Below are 23,207 nucleotides of genomic sequence, written 5' to 3'. Positions count from 1 at the left end.
TGACGCGGCAACCAGCCAAGCAGATTGGTTGGAGATAATACTAGCCGCAATCTTAAAATGGGAGTAGTTCTTGCGGCCCACCACACCACACCGCACCATGTCATACTGTGCGCTGGTCCATAGGTACGACGCTGCCCAGCTAGAACAGGAAAACCGACTGAACGCCTCACGACCAGCAGCAAAAGCCGCTGCCAAGGATACAGCGCGCAGTGGCCAGCTAGAAGACGACTGAATTGAATTCTGGAGTTTTTACGTGTCAAAACCACGATTTCATTATGAGGTACGCCATAGCGGCGGACTCCGGATTAGTTTTGACCACCCCTAGGGGCTCTTTAACTTGCCCGCAATGCACGGGAAACTGGAGTTTTTTTTTTTTTTTAATTTAACCTCCATCGAAATGTGGTCACCGCGGCCGGGATTTGATCCCGCGACCTCGCTCTTAGCAGCGCAACCCCATAACGGCTAAGCCACCGCGGCGGGTGGAAGCGCCTGAAGGAGGTAATGATGGTGATGACGACGACATGGGGCCTTTCCCTTTGTCGCCGCATTTATAGCGGCTTGGTAATAAAAAAAAGAAAGAGGCTAAGGGGAGCGAGACGCCATGCAGCGTGGCGCCCTCTGTCGGGGTGATGCGAAACCCGTGTCGCAAAGCTCGCGGGCCGCCGGTGTTCAGAGCTCAGTGACAAAAGGTGACGAGGAAATGTATAGTTCCCTGCATCTGCCTTTTGAACGTCGCTATTGGAAATTGGAAGTAAAACTCGGAAGGAATATTTTTTTGTAGCTTGTTTGGGAATTATTAACTAGCGTATGTAATGCGGCCTGCAGAAAGGGTTAGGGGCCAGTGACCGCATTTTCATGGCTTTCATTGGCTGCAGGCATGATCTCGTTTTGTTTCTGCAACTTGCCAGATGTTCTTGTTTGATTGCTCGTATAACGGATGTGGCTTCTGGCTCAAGGTCACCTGAAGGTCGCCGACCACGGGAACTAAAAGCATTTCATGTTAAAAATCAATTTTATACTACTCGAATATTTTCTGAACACTTCTGAACACTTCGTATTCACACACAAATGGTAATGTCGCCAGTAGGATAGGGTATTTATAAAATGATGCTTCGTAGTGTAGTAATACTACTATACGCCTTGGCAGGTACTTGTGTGCACACAAAAAATGCTAAACTAAATGGTGCTAGTTCCACACTCGAGTCAGCAAACGATGTAGGCTTGCATAACCGGATTGACTGCAGATGGTGTTTGTGATGTCATGCGTATTTCGTCGCACCTAGGCTACTATCTTCGTCTGTCATCTACGCTAAAAAAAATTTTGGACATATGTACATGTGTTTTGCGTTCAGTGCTTCAGTTTGAATGACAAAAATGCAGGTCGCGCGCCAGGAAGCGATTATCTGTACCCGACCACGAAGTTGTGAAGCTAGTGAAGCTACGTACGCGCGAGAGTTTTAAAGCTCCCGGAGTGCGCCACCTCTCCGCATGCCGTGGCGACAAACGGCGGAGAGTATCTTGTTGCGACGAGAGATGGCGCGAATAACCCTGCGTTGAACCAGCAGCCAAAAAAGTGAAGTATTTTCGGTCTCCTAAAAAGCTATCCAGTGGCAGAGGCTTGATTTTCGCACTGTTTTCTCCCTTCGTTACCTAATCATTTCTTGAACGCTTTCCAGTGGCTTCGAAAAATAAAGAAGAGAGAGAGAGATCGAGACAGAGAGTCACGTTGAGGTAGTCGCTGAGCAACGAGTGGTAGAAGCCGCCCTTGGTACAAACCTCAAATACAACCAGTGGCGTAGCTAGGTCGTCTGGCACCCGGGGCCCTAAGCTCTTCTGTCAACCCCCCCCCCCCCTCGGGTGTAGTCGAGGAAGGCGAGGATATCGACAATTTTCGGGTGTCTTCAGACGTATATGACACCCCCCCCCCCCTCCTCCTGGCCCCGTGCACCCGGGGCCCACGGCCCCCCGGCCCCCCCTGTTGCTACGCCACTGAATACAACAACGCACTTCCTGTAAAGCATGTGTTCGTGCTTGGGCATTTCTGGATACACTTTATTTTACACTCCGTAGCGCGCAACAGAAAACCAAAAAGATCAAATGCGAGTGTTTCTGTGTCCCGAAAGCTTCCGTCGGCTTCACCATTCACGCCTACAGAGCACGAGGTCTGTAAGCGCCATGATTGTTGCCTGTATTGCGTTTTAGCCGTGGCCCATGAACCTGTATATTCCCAAGTGTAATCAATGGCGCAGGTATCTGTGGTAATCATTCTTATCAACCGCGTGGGTGGCTCCGTGGCTCTGTTGCTGAGAAAGATGGCGCGGATTCCGTGCCGGCTCGGTTCTTATAGAGAATGGGATGAAAAAAAAAACAATTGTGTAATGTTTTGACTACACGATAAGGAATCCCGAGTGGGAAAAGGTCAATGTTTGTCACTTGCAAAGCAGCGACGGTGTCCCGTGGAGCTCGTTTCCTGCACCGTACTGCGGTGTTGAACATGCCGCAGTTCCTGCTGGGTTAGTGCATGCGTCCAATGTGGGTGCTATTGTATGTTTTTTTTTTTTTTACTCGCTCCGCCACCTTTCGTATTTCGCTGCACATGGGGAGATTCGGTGGCACGCGTACCGAATCCGCGGAAAACAATGGGTCCAGGCGAAAAGGCCACCTCGCGGAGTGCTCGCAAACGGAACGCATTCTGTCACGACCTCCGAGATTCGGAGTAGCGCGCTGGCGCTGTCCGATCTTAGATGCTATGCTTTTGAGTGTACTGCTTTACAATGGATGGCGCTACAAACTGCGAAGAGAAGCGTCTCCATGGCGGGCGCGCTGGTATTCGTGTTGTTTCATGTGTTTTCGGTAGTTTTTCAGGCAGTACTGGCGCTGCCTCATTTTCCTTGGTGCACCGAGTGCATCTTCTAAGGGCAAGCGTCTGTCTCAATATGTACTTAGGGGATAGTATGACGTAAACGCTATTCTCTGTAATTCAGAGAAGGAACTTAATGTAATTATGTTCTCGCGCCTTTGATGCGATGGCACTGCGCGGCCCTGCGCAGTGATGAGCGGCACTGCGCATGTACAAAGCGCCAGCCGGTTTTGTTCCCTAAAGGATCAGTGTACCGCGGAGTGTACAAGAAGGCCTCAAAGAGAAATAGGACAAGTGCAGAGTGGCTTTTTTTTTTCTTTTGCACAAGGCACCAGGAAGCCGGTATGAAAGCAATCATATATTGTGCCACACAACTTTTAACGCGGACTTGTCGCGAAACTACGCCGAATAATGCAGTGGCGATCTAGCGTAAAATGCAACATAAGTGAATCAGCATGCCGACGCCTCCTCTACAACCTGACCAGCTTTCCAAACCATCACACAAACTTTTTTTTTCACTTTAAGACCCGCAATACTAACGGATTACAAGCGTGGGCAAGTTGGTGCATATATAAATGCATCTATTGTCATATTCTCATGTAGCAGAGTCGTAGACATGTTGAGTAGATCTTACTGCCAGAGTGAAGAACAGATGACCACAATGTAGGAGAAGAAGTGATGCGGACACGGATAAGTATTCACGGAATGAGAGGACCTTACAATGCTGCTACAATAATGTCACTCGCCGAAAAATTGCAGTCCTGCTAGCTTTTCTTATCTCAACAAAATATCCTGCTTCATCGCCCGCAGTTGTGAAGCGCACAGCTTGGTGGCCTATATAAGACCTCCTCCCACCCTCCCCTATCCCCCAGAAACCCAATAGGAGAAAAAAAAACACGCTGATACTTCTTTACCAAAGCCATGCAGGTGCACTTACTCGGGTTGTGACCGTCCTTGCAGTTCCTGAAGTCACCATGCTTGCACCAAAGTCCTTTGCCCCAACGGTCGTTGGTGACCACTGTGTCTCGAACGGAGCTGCGATGGGCAGACGAACATGGATAATTTTGCTCACTCGGTGATGCAAGCTTCATAACTGCATTTTTGATTTTACATGTAGCATCCACTGCTTCACTTGTCAGTCGGGCAAATGGTTTGAACTCATGTATAACATGTACAAAGCAAAATTCTAACCATGAGGAAGTAAACTGTTCATTTAGTGCGACGTATACGGTAAACATAAGATCATATTAGGTCGTCTTTCGAGCCTCCTTATACCGCCAAGCGGTACCTTTTTCTGCTTGGAGGAGTATAGAATCTGCCAGCTATAGTAAACAAGAAAGCCATCCGCTTGCATTATGGCACCAAAGTTAGAAAGAAATTCCGTCGCTTTCTGCGCTTTCTACATTACTGTCGCCTAACCACGAAGTTAAGCATTCATGGCTTTTAAATTATGGTTTATTTTATAGGGAACCTAAAGTTGCGGTGCCATTTGCCTCTTCAAATAAGTGTCAAATGGAGAATTGCTAACAATGTGATAACGGCCTACCGAATTGACCAGAATTGTGACCTTGAACAAAAAAAATATCTACCAGCTGTTGTGAAGCAATTACGATCCAGGCGCGAAAACGTTTCGCGAAAGTTGCAGAACAATGGGTGACATCCGGTAAGAAAGTTCAGCACCAAAGTTATGCAATTGCATTGTTTATGTTAGGCTTCCTAAACATTTCTCAAGAAATACTTTCTACACTTGAGCGAAACGCAAAATGCATCGATTTTATACGATATCGATGCTCTTTTACCCAGTTCACAATATTACTATATATATTGGTGTGCAATAAATATTATAAAACTTCCGACTTTAACCACAGAAGGCAATTTCTGAAGTATACCGATGACGTATGGTACGAGTAAACATCTGTAGGCCAAATTATTTTTAGTAAAGAATTGTGATGAAAAGCAGAAGCCTGCTGCGCAAAGATTGCGGGTTTGAACTCCGTCAGCGGCGGGCGCACTTCTATACATAGGCAGCATGAAAAGCACTTGATTTTTTTCGATTTTTTTAAATTTCTGTGCCAGATGTAGAGGCGAATGTTCCCATCTTCAACGTCAGCCAGTATCATGTCCCCTACATGACAAAGGCCTCTGCGCACGCACAGACACGCACGCACGCACACACAGACACACACACACACACACACGCACACACACACACGCACACACACGCACGCACGCACGCACGCACGCACGCACACACGCACACACACACACACACACGCACGCACGCACGCACGCACACACACACACACGCACGCACGCACGCGCGCGCACACACACACACACACACACACGCGCGCGCACACACACGCGCGCACACGCACGCACGCAAGCACGCACACGCATGCACGCACACACACACGCGCGTGCGCGCGCACGCCCACAGACGCATTGCTTGTCTAGTTTATTTAGACAACAAAAAAAAAACGAAGACAAATGGACGTTGCACTCGTTCCTTTCACTAGCACTCAGTGTTGCTCCGCCGCATGATTAAAACGGAAGCGATGAGGGAATACCTAATCAGATTCCGCTAGCGAGCACTTCGAGTTGCTTTACTTGCTCTGATAGTTCTGCCCCGGCGATTTCTCTACCCTACTCCACAGCCGTTATGTCCACGTACTGGCAAATACATTGTAGAAGGTCTCACTATTGTGCTCTCTACCTCTCTCTTTCGCACTCACCTGTTCGTGTAGAGCCAAGCCAGGAACTTGGGGCTTTCCCAGTAGACGTCCGGCGCTTCCCAATCACCGTCTGCCCAAATAATTTCCGGCTCGTACTTACGCACAAGGTCGTGAAGTTCCGGCAGGATCTTGAACTGCGACAGAGACGTCCACCTGATATGTAGCCAAATTCTGTCGTAGGTTATTTTTCTTTTACACTGTAGATATAAATGTCCATTGTAACCGTCGTCATCATCACCACCACCAACATCATGAGCTTTGTTTAAGTCACTGCGGGAGAAAGCTCGCAGCGACATTTTCGTGTAAGGCTTGTTTTGAGGAAACTCACAGCATGCCGGTCAGCAAGTATGCTAATTTCATTAGACCCACTAGCTTTCTAGGCCCTCGACAGCGCCTCCCTTCTCTTAACATCTGTTCTGTAACTTGAATAGATCATCGGTTAGCTGTCCCGACAACAACATGACCGGTGTTTCTTGTTCCTTTGGTTGGGCAGCGCCACCCGGATGAAAGACAATAGGAAGTACACTTCTTGTTTGAAAAAAATAAACCAGTTGTTAGTCTGCGCTCGTATCATGTACTTCCTCTCTTCTTTCCTCCGGATTGCGCTGCCCACCCATACGAAAATGTTCATTCACCAACTCGCTCAGTTTGCCGGGTTAATTCGGTGTTTCTTCCTTCCTCTATGTCTAAACGCGAAGATCAGCTACCCTTCTTTGCTCTACAATCCAAACCGATGTTGTGTTATGTTAACGTTACCACTTATATATGTCGTTCCATCGATCGCTCCCGCATTTTTAGCTCACTGATATCAGCGAAGAAGCTCAAGCATTACAGTCTACAATATGGGGAGAGGGGGGGGGGAGAGTCTAAACACGAGCGATAAAACGCTTTTCCTTTTCATTTCTCTTCAGCGAGGCCTGTCATAAGCTCGCAGGTTGTTTAGCCATTTTAATGTCCATTAGTAAATGAAATACCCACGGGTGGAGTCACAAGGTGCTTTGAGCGTTTGTTAAGAAGTGTTCTGCGCTCATCGCGAACGCGCAGCCAGAATTTCCTTTCAGCGAGCCTTCTTTGATTTCTTTGTTTCACTAAATCTCCCGCGGACTCCGAGCTGTGTGCGAGAGAGAAGTGGCCCAGCGGTGACGCTCCGAGTTATCGGATGGTGCTTATTAGGTACTGGGGGACGACAAAGGAGATGCAAACCGTGGTTCGAAAAACGCGGGACGGTTAACCTCGCCCCACCAACCCTAGTTGCAGAACCATTCTTTTTTATGGGCAAAAAAAAAAACTGAATGTTTCGTGTGTGTTTAATTTGCTTTCTTTACCTTCTCAGCGTGATTGAAGTTTGTATTTAAATGTTCAACAGCGTTCGACCTGGTATGTAGATGAATAGCGGACGCTCTGAACGCGTCAAGTGATATCCGCGAGGTGGGTACAAAAAGTTAAGGTAAATGTGTGCATTGCACGGAAAGCGGATGTGAACCCCGGTCTCACGCAGCAAAAGTCAGAAATTTTATATCCTCAGCCATTACACCAATGCTATTGAAAAGAAAAGTGCTGCTCCTAGTGATAGGGGTCAAGCAGGTAGCTACGCAACAGGTAGCCACGCATTACGCTCTGCCGCTTACTTGAAACTGTCACCTAGGCGAAAGAATGGGCTTGAAGCCACCCTAAAAGCCAACAAAAGAACTTAACTGGATAGAGAAGGAAGAAATACTGCCGTCTGCACTTTATCAACGGAGAACTGTGCTCTTCACAACGAATGACGTCTTCTCTTCAACAACTATGAGCTTCGCGCGTACGCCCGTTTGTTTGCTCCTACCGATATTTTGATGCGAAGCATCACATGGCCCATCGAGCAAAAGAGCCAACGTCTGTAGCGGAGAAACGGCACCTAAAATCCCATTGGCTGCGACGCCAAGTCACGTGCTCGCCTCCAGGGCGCAGAGCGGACGAACGGGAACACGTGCTGCTGCGCTGTCGTGCCCGTATTCCGTGAGGGGAGAGGGCATTGCCGTGACGCCAAGTCACCCTCGCTCTCGATCTCAGAAGCCTATGTCGTCGCCTCAGGCGACTTCTAACGTCGCCTGAGTAACCGCTCTAAAGGAAAGTAATGTGTAAAAAAAGTAACAATTTCGAACGGAAAGCGTTGGAGGTAGAGAGATTCGAACGTACGATCCCACGCTCAGTGTCTTGCCCGCTGGGCTAGACTAGCGCTTCCAACGTCACAGGCGTGTGCACTCTGCTTTGTGACATCATGCTATTTGGAACGAAATTTCCATTGACAAGCCCTGCGTGACGAAAGTGGTGACGTATAAATCACCGCTGCATACTCCGGAGCATCCCGTTTAGATTCTATGGCAGTCGGGCAAGGTGGCATGACGTCACATATTCAACTGCAGCGACCGTGTGCTATCTAGGGGGCGTTGGCGAAGCGTCTCGACGCGCTCGCCTGTCCGCGAGGAGTTAATGACTTGAATGGACCGCTCAGGGGCGTTCAATTCGACATTAATGCTTACGCATTCTAACTCATAAGCAACTCATGAGGAGTGCTTAGGTGCACCTTATTTTTTTCGCTACATGATATATAGTAGACGCCGTTCTCTTCTTGGGGCACGCAGGCGCGGTACACGGGAACGTGCCCGGGGGAACGTACACGTAAACCCGGGGGAACATAAAAATTCCTTTGAAGGGGCGCGAACACACACCTCGCCGTACCTTCCGGAGATTGTCGCTGCACATTGTTTTGGAAGACACATAAATTTCCTACAAACACATCGAAAGGGTTACGCGTTAAGTACCCGAGCTGTTTAAATATTAAAATCTGGTGACGTGTATGGTAGACAACCTTGTATTGCTTTATACGATCGCGAAGTGGCCTGTTTTGACGGTAATGTGACATTGCGGTAATTTTAGTTCAGATGTATTTGTTAGATTACAATCAAACTCCCGTTTTTTTTTTTTCAGAAATGGATCCTAACTCGAAGCCCAAGATTGACTTGGCTATAGTAAACGCATGTAATGAACGCAAGGATAGCTGTATTGAAAAGTAAACACAATGAGGATTTTGGGAACCTTCACGCCAGGTGCCACTTAGGTCGAGTAAAGCATGGATTTCAACCTATATAATAGGCATATCTGAGTACGAGCGCTGCTGCATGTTCTCCTGATACAAACGTTTGTAATGGGCAGGCGGTAGGTCGGGGGGAGGGGAAGCCATGTTGAAGCGGGCACCAGGGTTGACGTTGTGGCATAAATAAGCTGTCGTCATTCATATAATAAGATCAATTGGTAGTAAGCACGTGTGCTGTGTTCTTTTGTCATGTCTGTCGAAAGTGGTGATGCTGCAATATGGTTTCACGCAATTACTGCTTGCTTAGCATGCATATGCAAAAAACTTTGTTTTATATTGCACACATCGCGTATGTCGTTTTCCTTGACCACCGCTACGCAATACAAGAAACCTAGCCGTCGATAAACAAGAAAAATAACACAAGATGGTCTGGTTAGGTGGCATATGCCTTGCTTTCGCAAAAAGTTATATAACATATTAAAAAAATTACCAAAATATCTCATATACGACCTATAATAGCTATCGATTGGGCATGTTGATAAGTTCGTGTTCTTGTTAGGTCTCCGCTTTATTAGTGCTTTTCCCATTATCTCATGATCACATATACCACCACCCTTCAGATTCTTCCGTTCTCACGTAGTATGTGTAACAGTTGAAGGAATACCATCCATGTGTTTACGTCAACTATAGAGGTTAGACTTAGCGTATTCTACCCCGTCTGTAAAAGCACTTCCTGCAAAATACAGGTGTGCGGCTTTTCGATTTTCGACATGGGAACTTGTCTTCGTCAGGTCACAAGTCAGTCTCGTCGAAGAATCCGTGTCTACCACGCACTTCCCTCGTTCGCCCTACGTTTAATAATTCAAGACTCCTTTTCCCAGTGACCACTTTGCCTTGTCTGGATCTGGATCAAGGATATCTGGTGGAATTGATAACCTTCCACCGCAGCGAGTGAACCATCAGACATACAACACTCGCTTCCGTGTGACGTTCCGAGACACAACCAGACGCAGTGCACTCTCCAAGAGGCCACGCACCTGGATGAACTCGTTGGTCTTGAAGTTGTTCTCTCTGTCTTCAAGAAAAAGAGGGTTGAACCACTCGTACAGCGAGTAGTAGACGCCCAGGCGGATGTTCGTGGTCGTCTTCAGCGCTTTGGCGAACTCGCCTGCGAGCACAGTCAAGGCTTCAGTTCCGTTCGCTGCCATATACAGACTACTTGAGAGTCACATTGCATAATGAACGAGATGACGAAAATTAGGCCCGAACAATATTGTCGGTATGGTTCAAAAATCACTATCATAAGTGACCAGAAAATTGGCCTAGCAGCAGTCAGATGTTATCAATAACCGAATGAATGGCGATTTGTTACGCCTCACCTTAATGAAAAAAAAACAAGGTGACAGGAAACAAAACGGTGTACACAACAATGGTGCCACGATCACAACGAACCTTGCGGCAAATCCCATGTAATCATGAAAGACACAAGAGACCGGCGGTGCAAAAGTAACGTGTTGCCAGTGTCTGTCAGCTCTCGTCGTACCAAGCTGTCATCGTACCAATGCGTCTAACGACGTCGTGATTGCAGAAGAATAGGAATATTAATATCAAAAGCACAAAGAAATATTTCCTATTAAATGGTGCCTCCATATGGATTTACATACATTCCTCAACTGCGCATCATTCATTTTATCATGCCTCAGATTCTTCCGGAATCCTATATTTTGAAAAGAGAAAGTGGATATCATGTAGTGGACAGCTAGCTTCAACTTGTGCTTCAGCAAATAAGACAGTCTTACACGGACCATCTCTGGCGGTGGGTCCAAGATTTCGGTGGCAATGGCTGAGCTAGCTGTGCGAATTGTTCGGGTGATAGTACGTATTATTGTGGCCATTTATGAGCCGTGGGTATTGTAATGCCAGAACTTCCATCTTCTGTGCCGTAGATGAATGCTCTATTCTGAGTTGGGGTTAGTTTTTTCAGTATTCAGCAGAAAGTTTCCCCGTAAGCACGTTCTTTTGAAACAGTCCTCACATCCCATGCTATGATGGCGGGTCTGTTATTGACAAATAAACGGACGACCAGAAAAATTTAGCTGGCTGAGAGGGCTAAATCTTTCTCGTGTTCAGGTTCAAGAGAGTCGCGATTTGAAATTGCCTCGTAATTAGGTATGCAAAATAAATTGCTGCTGCTCCTTGTATTTCTCGGCGAGAAGCACTGCATGGTCTAGTCTGAGTTTCATAGTGACAACAGGTAGAAACCTTGCACTGTGTCCGTTCAGTAAACTTAGAATCATGGGCAGTACTTGACTTTCTCAACAATTATCTCGAATTTGTCAGGAATTGTAATGAAGCTACTTGTACTGTTATTATTTGTTTTAACGTTTTCAATGAAACCTCTCAAAGCTGCCCTTTGAACGAGATCACTGTTCTAACTTTCCGAATATATCATTTTGCTGCGCGATTGCTATTACAAAAGTAAATCGAAAAACCTCAGCATACGCTTGCAGCTAAATATGGGCATATATAATAACAAGAAAGGAATTTTTTGTTATATTTATAACAATAATCACTCTTTGTTTTAAAATGAATGAATGATTGATATTACAGCTTTAACGTGAACAAATGTTCGCATAGACAAATTCTCTTTAGGAACAATATTTTCTATGGTGGGTAAAAAAGCAACAATAAATAAGATGTGTTGCCTATCTAAGTATTTGCCGCTATCAGTTAAAAATGTACTTACTGCTCTGAAGCAGTAGCACTCTGCAATCTGCCAAAGCCAGCCCTCGAACATTTGGCTAGCGCAAAAAAAAAATTCACCGACGATTGCGACACTCCCTAATGCTAAATTCGAACGCAACTTTGTACCTGCTTCATTTCGCGATATATCTGCAGGCACGGACAATCTCTCCTGTGCGGCGCGTTGCAAGTGGGGTGAAGCGTGGCGCGTTTGCCTCGCTAGTCCGTGAATCGCGAAAGACGGCGGGCCAGCGATGCGTGTGTGCGCGATTCACAGCAGCCTCCGCAGACAGACCTCCGCTTGCGCAGCAATTTTTCCATATATGGTACCGGTGGCGTCATGGGTGAACTGACGAAGCGCGCTATTCTGGCTCCACCTCGTGGCCACCTGTCTTGCGCGCCACTACGCTTCTCTTCTCGCGCTTTTGCCACAACCTCCTCCTCCGCTTTCCTCCTCTCCCTATCTTCGCTCTCGCCATCTTTCATCAACCGCTGCGCCCGGCGTTCGCTCTTTCCTTCGCTGTGCTCGAGCGCTCGGTTACACTGTTGACGCCGGCGCTCGCCGCAGGAACGGGCGCCTAAGAGTTGAGCTCTAAAACCGGCTGTAGGCACTTACTAATGTTGAATTCCAATGGTAGATCGCGAGCGCTCGGCCGGATCACGAACGGAGCGCGTCGCTCCGACTGAGATCGCTCTCATCTGCTCACACCATATCTGCGAAGGGAATGCGTGCGCTCCCGCGGGGGCACTTAGTACGGGAAAATCAAGTGAGAGGGCGCTAGAATAGAGAGAGGAACAAGCGCTTGGAAGCGCAACCCACCACCCCATTTCACTGTCCGTGTCAGAAGAATCATCGCTCGACTTGGAAATTGTACTGTCTGAGTCGGAGCTGTCTAGGAGCGCGAACAAAATCGCACGGCGCGAAGCGGCGTCCACGTTTTCCATGTCGTCCATAGGTGCCCGCGACCGGAAACAGGCGACCGTGACAGGAAGCAGAGGCGGGTGAAGGAAATACGTCACGAAGACTTCCGGTCAAATCAGCCGATTTCGGCGGAGCAAATATTTTTGCTCCACGGAGCAATCTGGGATCAGCGGCTGGTCCTAATCTGCCATTGGAACACACAGCTCACGCTCCGAATCTGCCATTGGAATAGGATTGCTCCAAACAGAGCAGAAAAAGTTGATCTGGATTTTCCATTGGAATTCAACATAAGGTATAGGTGCACATCTGAGTTACCCTGCGCCTTTAGGTTCAGCCACGCTTTGTTGAGGCTAAAATCGGCAGTTTCCGACGCAAACTCCTAGTATTACCTAAGAGATCCCGCTTAGGTCCGATGTCGACGGAGTTCCAGTTCCACGAACGCTTCGAAGGCCAGAGAGTGTAGCCCTCGAAGTGCTTTGCCGTGAACACGGCGTACCTGGGCAGGAGAAAGAAGTGTCGACAAGTCAGGTTGAACTTTATTTGAACGTACTTCTAAATGGGTTCTTATAATTGCTTCTGATCGTCAAGAATACCAAAGTACAACTGCAAAATGTTTCATTTGCACATCTTCAGGGTTTAGCAAATAAAGGTGAATCCGGAGTCGTATAGGTGTACATCCTGTATCCGCTGTAGACTCTTGAGTGCTCCTGTCTTCTATTATTTGTAGCAGTCAGGCTTCTAATTTAAGGAAGAATCTTTCAACTCTCATGCAAGTTTGGTCATCGCGGTAAACTCCCCAGGAAGCAGAGATATGTTATCACAACAAAATTGTCTAATGAGTTTGTCACAGGTTGACAAATTTCTTATAATAGTGTTATCACCATGCCTATATTTCCTGAAAAGAAGGACTGGGGTGGTTTTACTGGAATTTTCCGGATAACAACAGCCCCATACGCCATTCTGGCAAAAGTACAGACCGCAACTATATTGTTTTGAAACGTCACGATATCACACCATAAATTTTACTCAACTTTCACATCACTCTACTTGTTCACGTAACATTTCACTAAAATTTTAGGTAAAATAAAAGCTTGTTTCGAGGTATTGCTAAGTGAAAAGATGGTGTTCAGTTGTTTTTAAAGTGTGCGACACGTCTATGAGTGCAAGAACAACTCCAGTAAAAAAAAAAGCTGTATTTACAGCGTTCCAACAAAAGCTTCATTTGAACAGCTGCCTCTAATAATTAATTTTTCTTGAGTGTAAAAAAATTGCATTTTTGTTCAACCGGAGTTTTATTAGAATACGGCAAATTAAATTTCACACATTTCGAAGCATTTCCCAATAGACGTGTTTCCAGAACTAAGCCTGCAGACAAAGCATTCTGAGGTGGCATCGGCAGCTTGCGTTTTGCGGAAATACTCCGTTAAACAATGGCGCTGAACTGATTGGTTAAGAGCGCAATATATGTCATAGCAGTTTATACATGTTCACGTCCTTGTATTCCTAAGATGTGATATAAAACTCCGGTTCGCGGTTTCCACTCGAAACGCTCAAAGACGGATCGAAAATAATGAGCGATTGAAGCAGCAACCCGAAAATAACTTTTCCAAAAATGAGCCTAGTTTCGGCACTTATCTGGCCTGAGCTTCAAACTTCGAATACCACCCGGGAATACTACGTTGTCAGTTAATTTCAATGAGGAATGTGCTTCGCCAACTTTATTGAACCTCTCCAAAGGCTGCCAGGACTATTCGGCATGAACGACCTAGTCTAAATTAGATCGTACCTCGTTTACTGATGGCAGGCCTTCGCCTGAAAGCACAGCATTCATTTCGTAGCTGGCTACCCACCATAGCATTCAAGGCTCAGATTGTTTCCATTGAAACGCGTGTGGTACGCTGTTCAAATATGCGGATAAAGAGAAGTATGAAAGGCACTTCTTTTGGTGAAACAACACAAGAACTGTCGCTTGGTGAAAAATTTCTGCGTTGAATAATTGGAATTTGTGAATTTTCATTCGCTAACTAGTCTTCCGATTCCTTTGGGCAAATATTTTTGATGGGTAGAATGGCTTTAACTGATTTAAAGCAGAAGTAACTCGAGATCGATGGGTAATGCCTTCGCCCCACAGTGAATATAAAATAGGATGCTGATCGTAATAATGACAGTCAAGCTGGTGATTCTACTAGTCGGTGTACAAGTGCCAGCTGTGCGCCGTAAGGGATAGGTCACCGCAATCAATATTTCGAATGGAGCGGTAATTGGGACAAACTCCCAGAGCAATGGTAACTTTCGGCGTCCCTCGCAGAGGCCTTTTGGGAAACGTATACTCTATAAACGCTTTATTAGCCAGACGTTTGCATGTAGTAAAATGCTACCGACATTCAAAGAAATATAAACCTGAACACTGCAGAGTTTCTTGCTCACTTTAGCTGAAGCGCCTGCTGAAATAATTCAAACGCCATGGGAATGGTCTGAGCGCGAGACTATTCAATTTATATGCCAGACATTTATTCCTTGCTATAAAATATATGTTCTAAGCGCAAATAAGCCAGAAGCCAGTGAATTTATTCCAAGTGTCATGCGCCAGTAGCTTTTATCTAAGTTCTAGTTAATTTAATCAGTGCAAGAAAAACAGTAAGATTGCGAATCAGAATGACTGAAACACTGAAATACAGTTACCAGAAAATAACATCACAAATTTTTGTGTTCCCTGCAACGTTTCTGAATTGAATGACTGCAGCATTTTGCTTCAATCCCATTGACGCGCACGGAGCGTTTATACTTCAAATTAAAAACAATATTTCCCCTAAAAAATGGATTACGCCAATATTATCTCGCTCGCAATCCAGATTTTGAACGTACAGTCATAAAATAGAACCCGTTGTAACTTTCTTGGTTAAACAGTTTCATACGTAAAGGTAGTTGCTTATCTTTTGATCAACTTGGGAACGGAATGAATGGAAGGTGTTTCTATCATTTGTTTTCTATTATTACTGCAAAATAAGAACAAGGAACCATTCTTCGCCGTTAGAAGCGTGAGTGAAATTGTCTGTCGACGAAGTTGCTGCCGTCGCGCTTTTCTAGCCCAGCAGACGACGTTCAGCGCGTCTGCAAAAAGTAGCGTGAAAACCGTCTGCTAGCAGCAGATGGCACTGAGTTTGGGCTCGAATGGAATCAGCCTCCGATATAATTACCTGAAATTCTTCGTTAAAAAAGAAATACAGCAGCGACATGCGACATGTAACTACCTCACGCCGGATTTCAGCAGGAGGTCCACCCATCTCTCTGCGTTGTAAAGTTCGCAGTTGAAGCCCGAGGCAAACTCCTGGTAAGTGACGTTGGGCCGGTAGTTGGCGCGCATGAAGTCCGAGAAGAGGCTATTCTGGCGGCCCTTCCAGTGGTACCAAAGCCATTCGGAACCGAAGCTGGGCACCGAGAAGACACCCCAGTAGAGGAGCACACCAACCTGGTGAGGAGCATGAGCAGTCATGGCAGCAATAGTGCACGTATGGTTAAAAGCGTTATAAGAAGGAACACCGAGTTTGCTTTTAAACAAGAGTTATTCTTCATGTGTGGATTTGAAACTCATACGCTTCTATGTGAAAAATAGTGCCCCCGTCGAACACCAAGTCTCACTTACACCGTCGTGTCGTGCATGCATAGTTGCGAACTATGGACATAGTGAAAGTAATTTGCTTGTGCTTTATCAATTGCAAGAGAAAACATTAAGATATGCAGTTACCATGGTAACATGAATTAAAGGGGCAAATATTGCAAATTATAGTGGATATGCAGCTTTATTTGCGCCAAGTAACGGCAAGAGCTACGCGGGATTGAATATATTGCTCGGTGTTCTTGCTGATTATAAAAATAGCATCGATTTACCTAAGGTTTGCATGGGGAAAGTACCCTCAAGATTGCCATTATGGAGGTGTTATGTTACATATTCTGTAACATTACAGCTGGCCGTCGTAGTTATATGCTCTTATGCTATTTTTCTCGCGTGCGTGCAACCTTATCTACCAAATTAGCTTTATTTAGGGCGAATTACCTTATTGCCGTTATTTAGATGTAAGGGTGCTAGTTGAAGTATATTTGGTGAAAATAGGCATGTTTGTAAATTTCATTGCTCTCAAAGTTACTGCAAATGTTATTAGGAGTGTGGAAAAAGTGATTCTTGAGACTCAATCGAATACGAATCGAATAGTGGGAGAACCACACTGAATGAAATATGGAATCCTTTTCGAATAGTTTTCAAATAATGAGCAGCCGTTATTCCGAGTAAAATAAAACGTCCCAGTGTTCTTAAAGTTAGCAAGTTTCTGGCTTCTGTAGCGCGTTTGAAGCGTTGTTTACTAAAAGCGCAAATGCAGCATTAGACGAGGGTGGCGATATGAACTTGTTGGTCGGTCATCACGGAAAGGTATCTGGATAGCGCAACAAAACGAGAACAGAAGAAAGAATGACGAAGACGTTTCTTCTTGTGTCCTTGATTTGCTGCGCTTTCCGGATACCTTTCCATACATGTAGCCTTCGAAGCAAACATGGAGTTTCTTCACGTGCACAGGGCTCTTTGGAGGGTGTGAATTATCACTGTACAGCTTGTAAACTACGGCTACATAAGTGACGCAGCTTGCTCCAAGACGTAAGTTTTAATTTTTAATGTCTGCACTATGCCCTCGGAGGTGAAAATTTACCTTACTTTTGCGCCAGTCTTGTGTTTATTCGGAACCAGTTGACAGTTAGAAATATTCGAAAAGTATTCGAAGAATATTCGCAGTTACAAAAAGTGAATGTTTGATTTGAAGAGTGAATCAAATAGGACACTATTCGATTCGTTATTGCAAAGTATCGGATATTCGCACGCCCCCTAAAAATGTTAGCTCGTGAACTAGCGATGCGGTGTTCAAATATTAAACGTAACATTGGTGAACAGCTGCAGGTAGTAGGTAGATATAAACGCAATTCAGCGTTGCCTCCTTCGACAAAAAGCTTCGCAAATCCAGAACTCACCTGGAGCTGGGTATATGACACCTCAAACAACCGCCTTCTTGATGCAATCTCTCTAACTTAGCTGATCGGGAAGTGAGCACATGGGAGTGCTAGGGCAAAGTGTTTGACAACTTTAGGTTGGGGAAGAAAGACATGGTCTCTGCGCTGATTTATTTTGCAGCCACGTTATACCATTTATGTGGATACCGTATTTCTGCTTCATTGCTGAAAACTCCACGAAAAAGGAGTGCGCAGGTTGGAGCACATTGGAGTGATTTGCACCATCTGAGGCACTCGTTGTGGTGCACAGCTTTGTTAGGGTTAGTTGCACGTGCCGGCATATACAAACATTTCAAGAAAGTGGAAACCGAGAAAACGACATTTCTCTCTTGGCGCGACGCAACGCACGTCAAGTGGAGGTTGCTGTGGCTGCTGACGACGCCAGTGGAACAGCGTACTTCCTTGCAATTTCTGCTCCTCTCACTATATCCGGAAAGATTAGATTCTCACTTTTCAGCACTCATTAAGAAAATTATTTCGCACGCTGTATTAAACGTATACATAAATTTTACTGCTCAGACTGTGGACTGCCTAAAGACGACCCATGGATTTGGTGGCCTGACACTTGTTGCGGAATAATGTTAATATACTTAGCAAAAAGAGTTTATGAACTCCCCTGCATGAAAGGAAATAGACTTTTTAATTACTTTGCTTTGTATAGTTCACAGACCTTATACGTTCAAGAAAGTCAGGTGGTAAGCGTTTCAGAGGAACTCTACAGACAATCCTTTTCGGTACAAATACGTTTTCATGGCGGGATGGCGGTAAGACGCACCTTGGCCTGGTCATACCACTGAGGTAGAGGCCTGCTGTCCAGGTGGTCCCAGCGGGCGTAATACTCGGTGGCCGAGCTCGCGGAAGCCACGGCCAGAAGTGCCAGCAGCACGTTTCGGCACACGTCGCGGGCCGCCATTTTGTCCGTCTTCCAACGGCGATCCCTCACCGCATGCAAGATGCGTCCGGGACCGTGGCTGCTCCCGTAATGCAGCCGGAAGAGCAGAAGCGTTTACAGTGGTACAATACGAGATAGATTTTCAGCACCCCTCCTATGGAATGCAGGACGTGATTAACAATAAAACCAAGTCTTTTTTCACATAATTAGGACGCCCTACACGAGAGCTACAGTCTCATACTAACGGCATCATTCCGACAAGGACAGGCTTGGGAGCAAGAAGGGCGTGGCAATGAATGGGGGGAGGGCCAGTGACATCTGCTCATATTCTCCTGCTTTAATTTCACTCCTGGGAGGACGTCGGCCACCCAGTGCGGGTCATACGAGTGGTGCGGGAAAGAACATTTGGAGAATCTCGCGTATTTTCTATACCGAGCACTGTGTATTAACAGCGCATCAATCTTTTAGGAAGAATCACACCAAAAGAAATATTAATCTTGCGTATAGTGAACGTGAGGTATCCAATAAAGAAGGTTCACAAGCTGCATTAACCGGCAGTGAGTTTGAATATTGGCCACCCAAGGACGTACGTGTGTGCAGGATCAAGGAGAGCTTTTGATGTTGGGGCTGGCGTCTTGAGAAAACGAGGAAAACCGTAACATATTTAGATAACCTAGACGCTTTGTGCTTTTGTCACGGGGATCAAAAACTGACGTTGCAGGCAAGGGTGCCCAACGAGCCTTATTTAACAAATGAAGCTTCATATTTCTTACATGCCGTTCTCATGCTTTAGTGTTTTAAGCAGCTTGTTGTATTTTGTTTTCGTATTGCCTTTTTTTTTCAGTCACTACGGTTGTGCAGCAAACGTACTACCAAACCTGATTTCGTACGTGTCAGCCTCACTAATTACATACTACAAGGACGTGCATCACTTTTCTTAATGTTTGTAAGCAAGATCGTCATACTAGCAGCCATGTTTGCTATTTGGCAGTGCTGAGCGCCTAATAAGAATGCCACGCAGGCCAGTGCATCAGCGTTCGCATCTTTTCCTTACTCTACGCCTTCCAGTTGTCCATATCTATCCACCTTGTAAACTTTATTTTCGTCAACCATTATAATTTAGGGGCCACGCTTTTTCGTAGGATTTTCGGTAAATTGATTGTCAAGAACAGGACGTCCTCTCAGAACCACGTTCAACAAAACCAAACGGCTCCCTAGAGGAACGGATGTAATCCGGCTTTTTAAGCGCGGCAAGCAGCTTCCGGCAAAGTTTGATACCTCCCGCTGGCGATACCAGGGTCTCTGATAACATCCCCCTGTATAATTCGGCACTTTGAAAGTGGCCCACGGTACCGCGGCGAACAGCTGCTGCCACAGCGCATGCGCACGAGTGTGTTGCAGGCGAGCGCTTTCTCTAATTTGTTATTAGACATTCCACCATCTCAGAAAACGTAACGATGTGCATCCAGCCACAGCAGGCAATGACTAATTCTCTACCAATGTAAGTAGTACGCACACTTGTAATGAAATGTACAAAGTAACGCACGTACACTTGTAGGAGAGACACCGAAAAACAGTTGCAAAGGACATCAGTGCCCCTAGCCAGCTTTTCCCCTTGTAGGCTTCTCTTCATAAGTGGCAAAGCGCGAGCTGCCCTCTCTGGAAACGGTTTGGTCTCTTGGGCAAAGTGAAGGAGCTGCCTTTCATCGGGCCAAATAGTGGAATAGGCTGAGAATGTTGCTTCCTGTGGAGCCGGTGGAAGCTCGACGCGGTTGTGCAAGCAGAGTTCCTTGTCTCTTCCTCGTGTTTTGTGCTTACTCTTTGTTGCCCTTGTAGCGTCTTAGCGTTGGCCTTGTTATAATTATCTGGCCAACGTTGGTGAACTGCACTACTGCTCCAGTGAACCGGCATGGCCGGTGCATACATGAAAAATTCGCAAGGCCAGTCCATTTACGGATGTTTGGCGTTAGTGCCGAAGAGCGCCGCCTATTTCGTATGAAGCCCGGAAAGTCGCCTCGAACAGTCTAAAACACGTAAAGTCGGGATCAATGCACTCACCGCTTTGCCGCGACGTTTCTCCAACTGGCCTTGGTTTCCAACCCTGCTACGAGCTAGCTTCTTTTTCCTCGTCGCCTCCGACGATTCACAGCCCTACTTTCGACGGTACAACAATAAACGAGATCGCAGAATTGATTATCCTTTATTATTTTTCTTCGCAACTAACTACATTGGGACATTCTCCAAACGATTGGCGGCACATCCATTGTTCGCAGATGATTGGCGACAGTAATGTGATTTTCCATCATCTCTGTGTAATTGGTGATGATGTGTAATGTATGTGACTATGCTCATTGTAATACTGAGATTGATGATCAGAATGATGAGAGTATAGAGACAGAATTGTGGGATATCTGCAAGCACAGAGTGTTTATTGAACACATTGACGTGCTGCCTCCAATTGGTCTGCATACGTATATGCACAGGAGCCTGTACTCAGTCACCAAAGTTGTCTACCAGGTGGGAAATCAGCCAGCTGCATGTTGTGTTTTTGCACGTGTGATGAGTGCCCCATGTTGTCTTCTAGGCCGGACAGCTGCAATCCCCCCCCCCCCCCCCCCACAAGCGTTCTATGTCCATGAACTTTGCCCAGCACCTAAGTTTTCCCCGTATTCAAACATTGGCTCATACCCGCTATGGTGAACTGGTCAAGAAGCAGACTATTTTATATTCGTTTCTATTTACTTTGTCAATAAATTTGAAAGAAATATATAGCGGAGTGTGCGTGAAGGAAAATGAAATTTATAAAGTATACCTAGTTACCCGAGTTAGTACTCAATTTGGGTGACTGCGTACGTGAAATAGGTTAGACATTGGACAAATAAACGTACCGCCTAGTGGGCAAAGTTGACAAGGACTGTTAATCGCCTTGTAATGAAGTCGTTTAAATTCTTATCCGCAGGTCTTACTTAATTTGGGGAGGGGGGAGGAGGAGAATGCGAATGGTCGCCAAGTTGCGAGAAGTACCAGCGTTAAACAGACAAGGACATAAGCAAAGAAGAACACGACACTGCCCCTAGTTCAGGGTCGTCAGGATTGTTTTTTTTTTTTATTTTTCGCACAGCATGGCAATTAGGGGTACATGGCAAGTAATGAAGAGCTTCATTTTTACGCCGTATGCATACTGTCATCATCATCATCATCAATGCTACGCGGGGCACGCTGTGTGATAACGTAAGGTGAAAAAAGAAAACGAAGAACAAGGCCTTCGATCACGTCACCAAGTGCGTTTAATTTGGTGAAGCCTGCCATAGTTCTTTAAATTATTTATTTACTTAGCTATTATTAGTTATTTAATTTTTACTTTTGCTTCGTGGCTTTTTTCGGATTGCCTTTTTTTCTTTGAAAAAAAAATTATTTTCCAAGTTCCAAAATTCATGTTCCTAATTCCCTTGTTTCTTTTACAGCTAATTTAACTACCTGATTGATGGCCAATCCCCCACTGTTGTTGTTGGGTATGTGTCACAACCACTCAGGTCAACAACAACAACCGGTGTAAACACGCGCGACCCGAATTACATCGGAAACTACGATAATCCTCCTGACTTCGAGGGGGCCGACGAGGGTGAAAATGTACTTGTACCCCACCACCTGATAAGTGCGCTCGACTACATGACGTTGATGTGGAGTTTGACCGTGGAAATGGCTCTCGAATAAATCGGAGGAGACTACGAACACAGTAGCCCCATCGCGAACTGTCATCTGGGAGAAGTTCTCTATTTTTCTTTCTCCGGCAATACCTTGAGCTCCACAGCAGGAACGGGCACCTAAGCGCTGCGCTCTGAAAATGGTGCCTTTTCCTTCCCTACGCTGGCCGTACGTCAGCCCTCACCTCAGAAAATACTTCCGGAGTAAGTGGGGGTGCCGCCCAATTGTTCCGTTGGTGAAGTAACATAGCTTCATACGCTTGCGTGGCAATTGTGGAACGTCTGTCCCCACCGCCTGTCACACAAAACAGTATCTGTAGCCAAAAATCAAAAGTTTATTGGTGAAGCTCAGTGGGGAGGTACTGAGTACACGCGACTCGAAGGATGCGTACAACCAGCTATCTATATATGAAGCAACAACAACAACATAAAGCTGGTGGTGGTTGACACACGAATAGGGTTATATCGTTTCAGTCGGCTGCCGTTTTGGGATGCGTTAGCGTCGGCGGTTTTTCAGAACTAGATGGAAGCCTTCTTGCAATAATTACCGACTGTCCAAGTATACCTCCTGGAGGTGGTTGCTCGTAAGCAGTGAGAGCTATAGCATATTTCTTTTGCAATTTTAAGCCACAACCAATGCATGATTTGATGAAACGGAAGGAAACCAAGAACTCAGCCTTATCGAAGACGAGTCCTTTTGTTGAAATGTTGAGTCTTGCAGTGGTACACATCGATTTATCACATTGAAATATACTGAACAAAAATGTGACTGGTCGCAATAAACACTCTGGCATCTATCATTTGTTCTTCTCGATAATGCAATCGAAAGTGGTTTGAGAGACGTTCCCGTTGCTACAAGCCCAGCGTGGTAGCTCGATGATAAGATACAACCTGAAAAATCACGTTCGTTCGAAGTTTTCAGAAAAGATCCCACTGAAGCCGTTTTCTTCGAACTAAAGAAAATGATAGATAGGAAGAAATGCAATATTCATTGCCGCATTAAGGCACTTTTTGGCTAAGCGTAGGGTGGTGATGACAGGATATCTATTTTAGCTGTTCAGTGTCACCAAGTTATTTGTGTTCCTGTGACATATCATATTCAGATCAAACGAATGAGCTCAACTTTGTATTATAAGCATAACATTTATGAACTCAAGCGCTGAATACATTCGTATGCCGCATGTTGACATCACATTTTTGAAGCTCATCTAAATAGAATTGTTA

General features: G+C 45.7%; 2 protein-coding genes across 2 annotated transcripts in view; one reads left to right on the top strand and one right to left on the bottom strand.

Moving 5' to 3' along the window:
• LOC135911342 (alpha-L-fucosidase-like) overlaps positions 1-20,459 on the bottom strand; it is a 31,514-nt gene extending 11,055 nt beyond the window's left edge. The window contains exons 1-7 of the mRNA XM_065443571.2: positions 20,338-20,459; positions 18,163-18,358; positions 15,584-15,801; positions 12,722-12,828; positions 9,706-9,836; positions 5,596-5,729; positions 3,798-3,895 (exon numbers count right to left, since the gene is read on the bottom strand). Of these exons, the coding sequence (XP_065299643.2) occupies positions 3,798-3,895; positions 5,596-5,729; positions 9,706-9,836; positions 12,722-12,828; positions 15,584-15,801; positions 18,163-18,300 (826 nt within the window). The 5' untranslated portion in view covers positions 18,301-18,358; positions 20,338-20,459. The remainder of the gene's footprint in view (positions 1-3,797; positions 3,896-5,595; positions 5,730-9,705; positions 9,837-12,721; positions 12,829-15,583; positions 15,802-18,162; positions 18,359-20,337) is intronic.
• Positions 1-23,207, top strand: part of LOC135911343 (uncharacterized) — a 609,973-nt gene that overhangs the window by 567,695 nt on the left and 19,071 nt on the right. The window lies entirely within an intron of this gene.

This window comes from Dermacentor albipictus, chromosome 8 (assembly GCF_038994185.2).
Source record: "Dermacentor albipictus isolate Rhodes 1998 colony chromosome 8, USDA_Dalb.pri_finalv2, whole genome shotgun sequence".
NCBI classification, from domain to species: Eukaryota; Metazoa; Arthropoda; class Arachnida; order Ixodida; family Ixodidae; genus Dermacentor; species Dermacentor albipictus.
The sequence above is the reverse complement of the archived record's forward strand: the minus strand, read 5'-3'. Positions and strand labels throughout refer to the sequence as shown.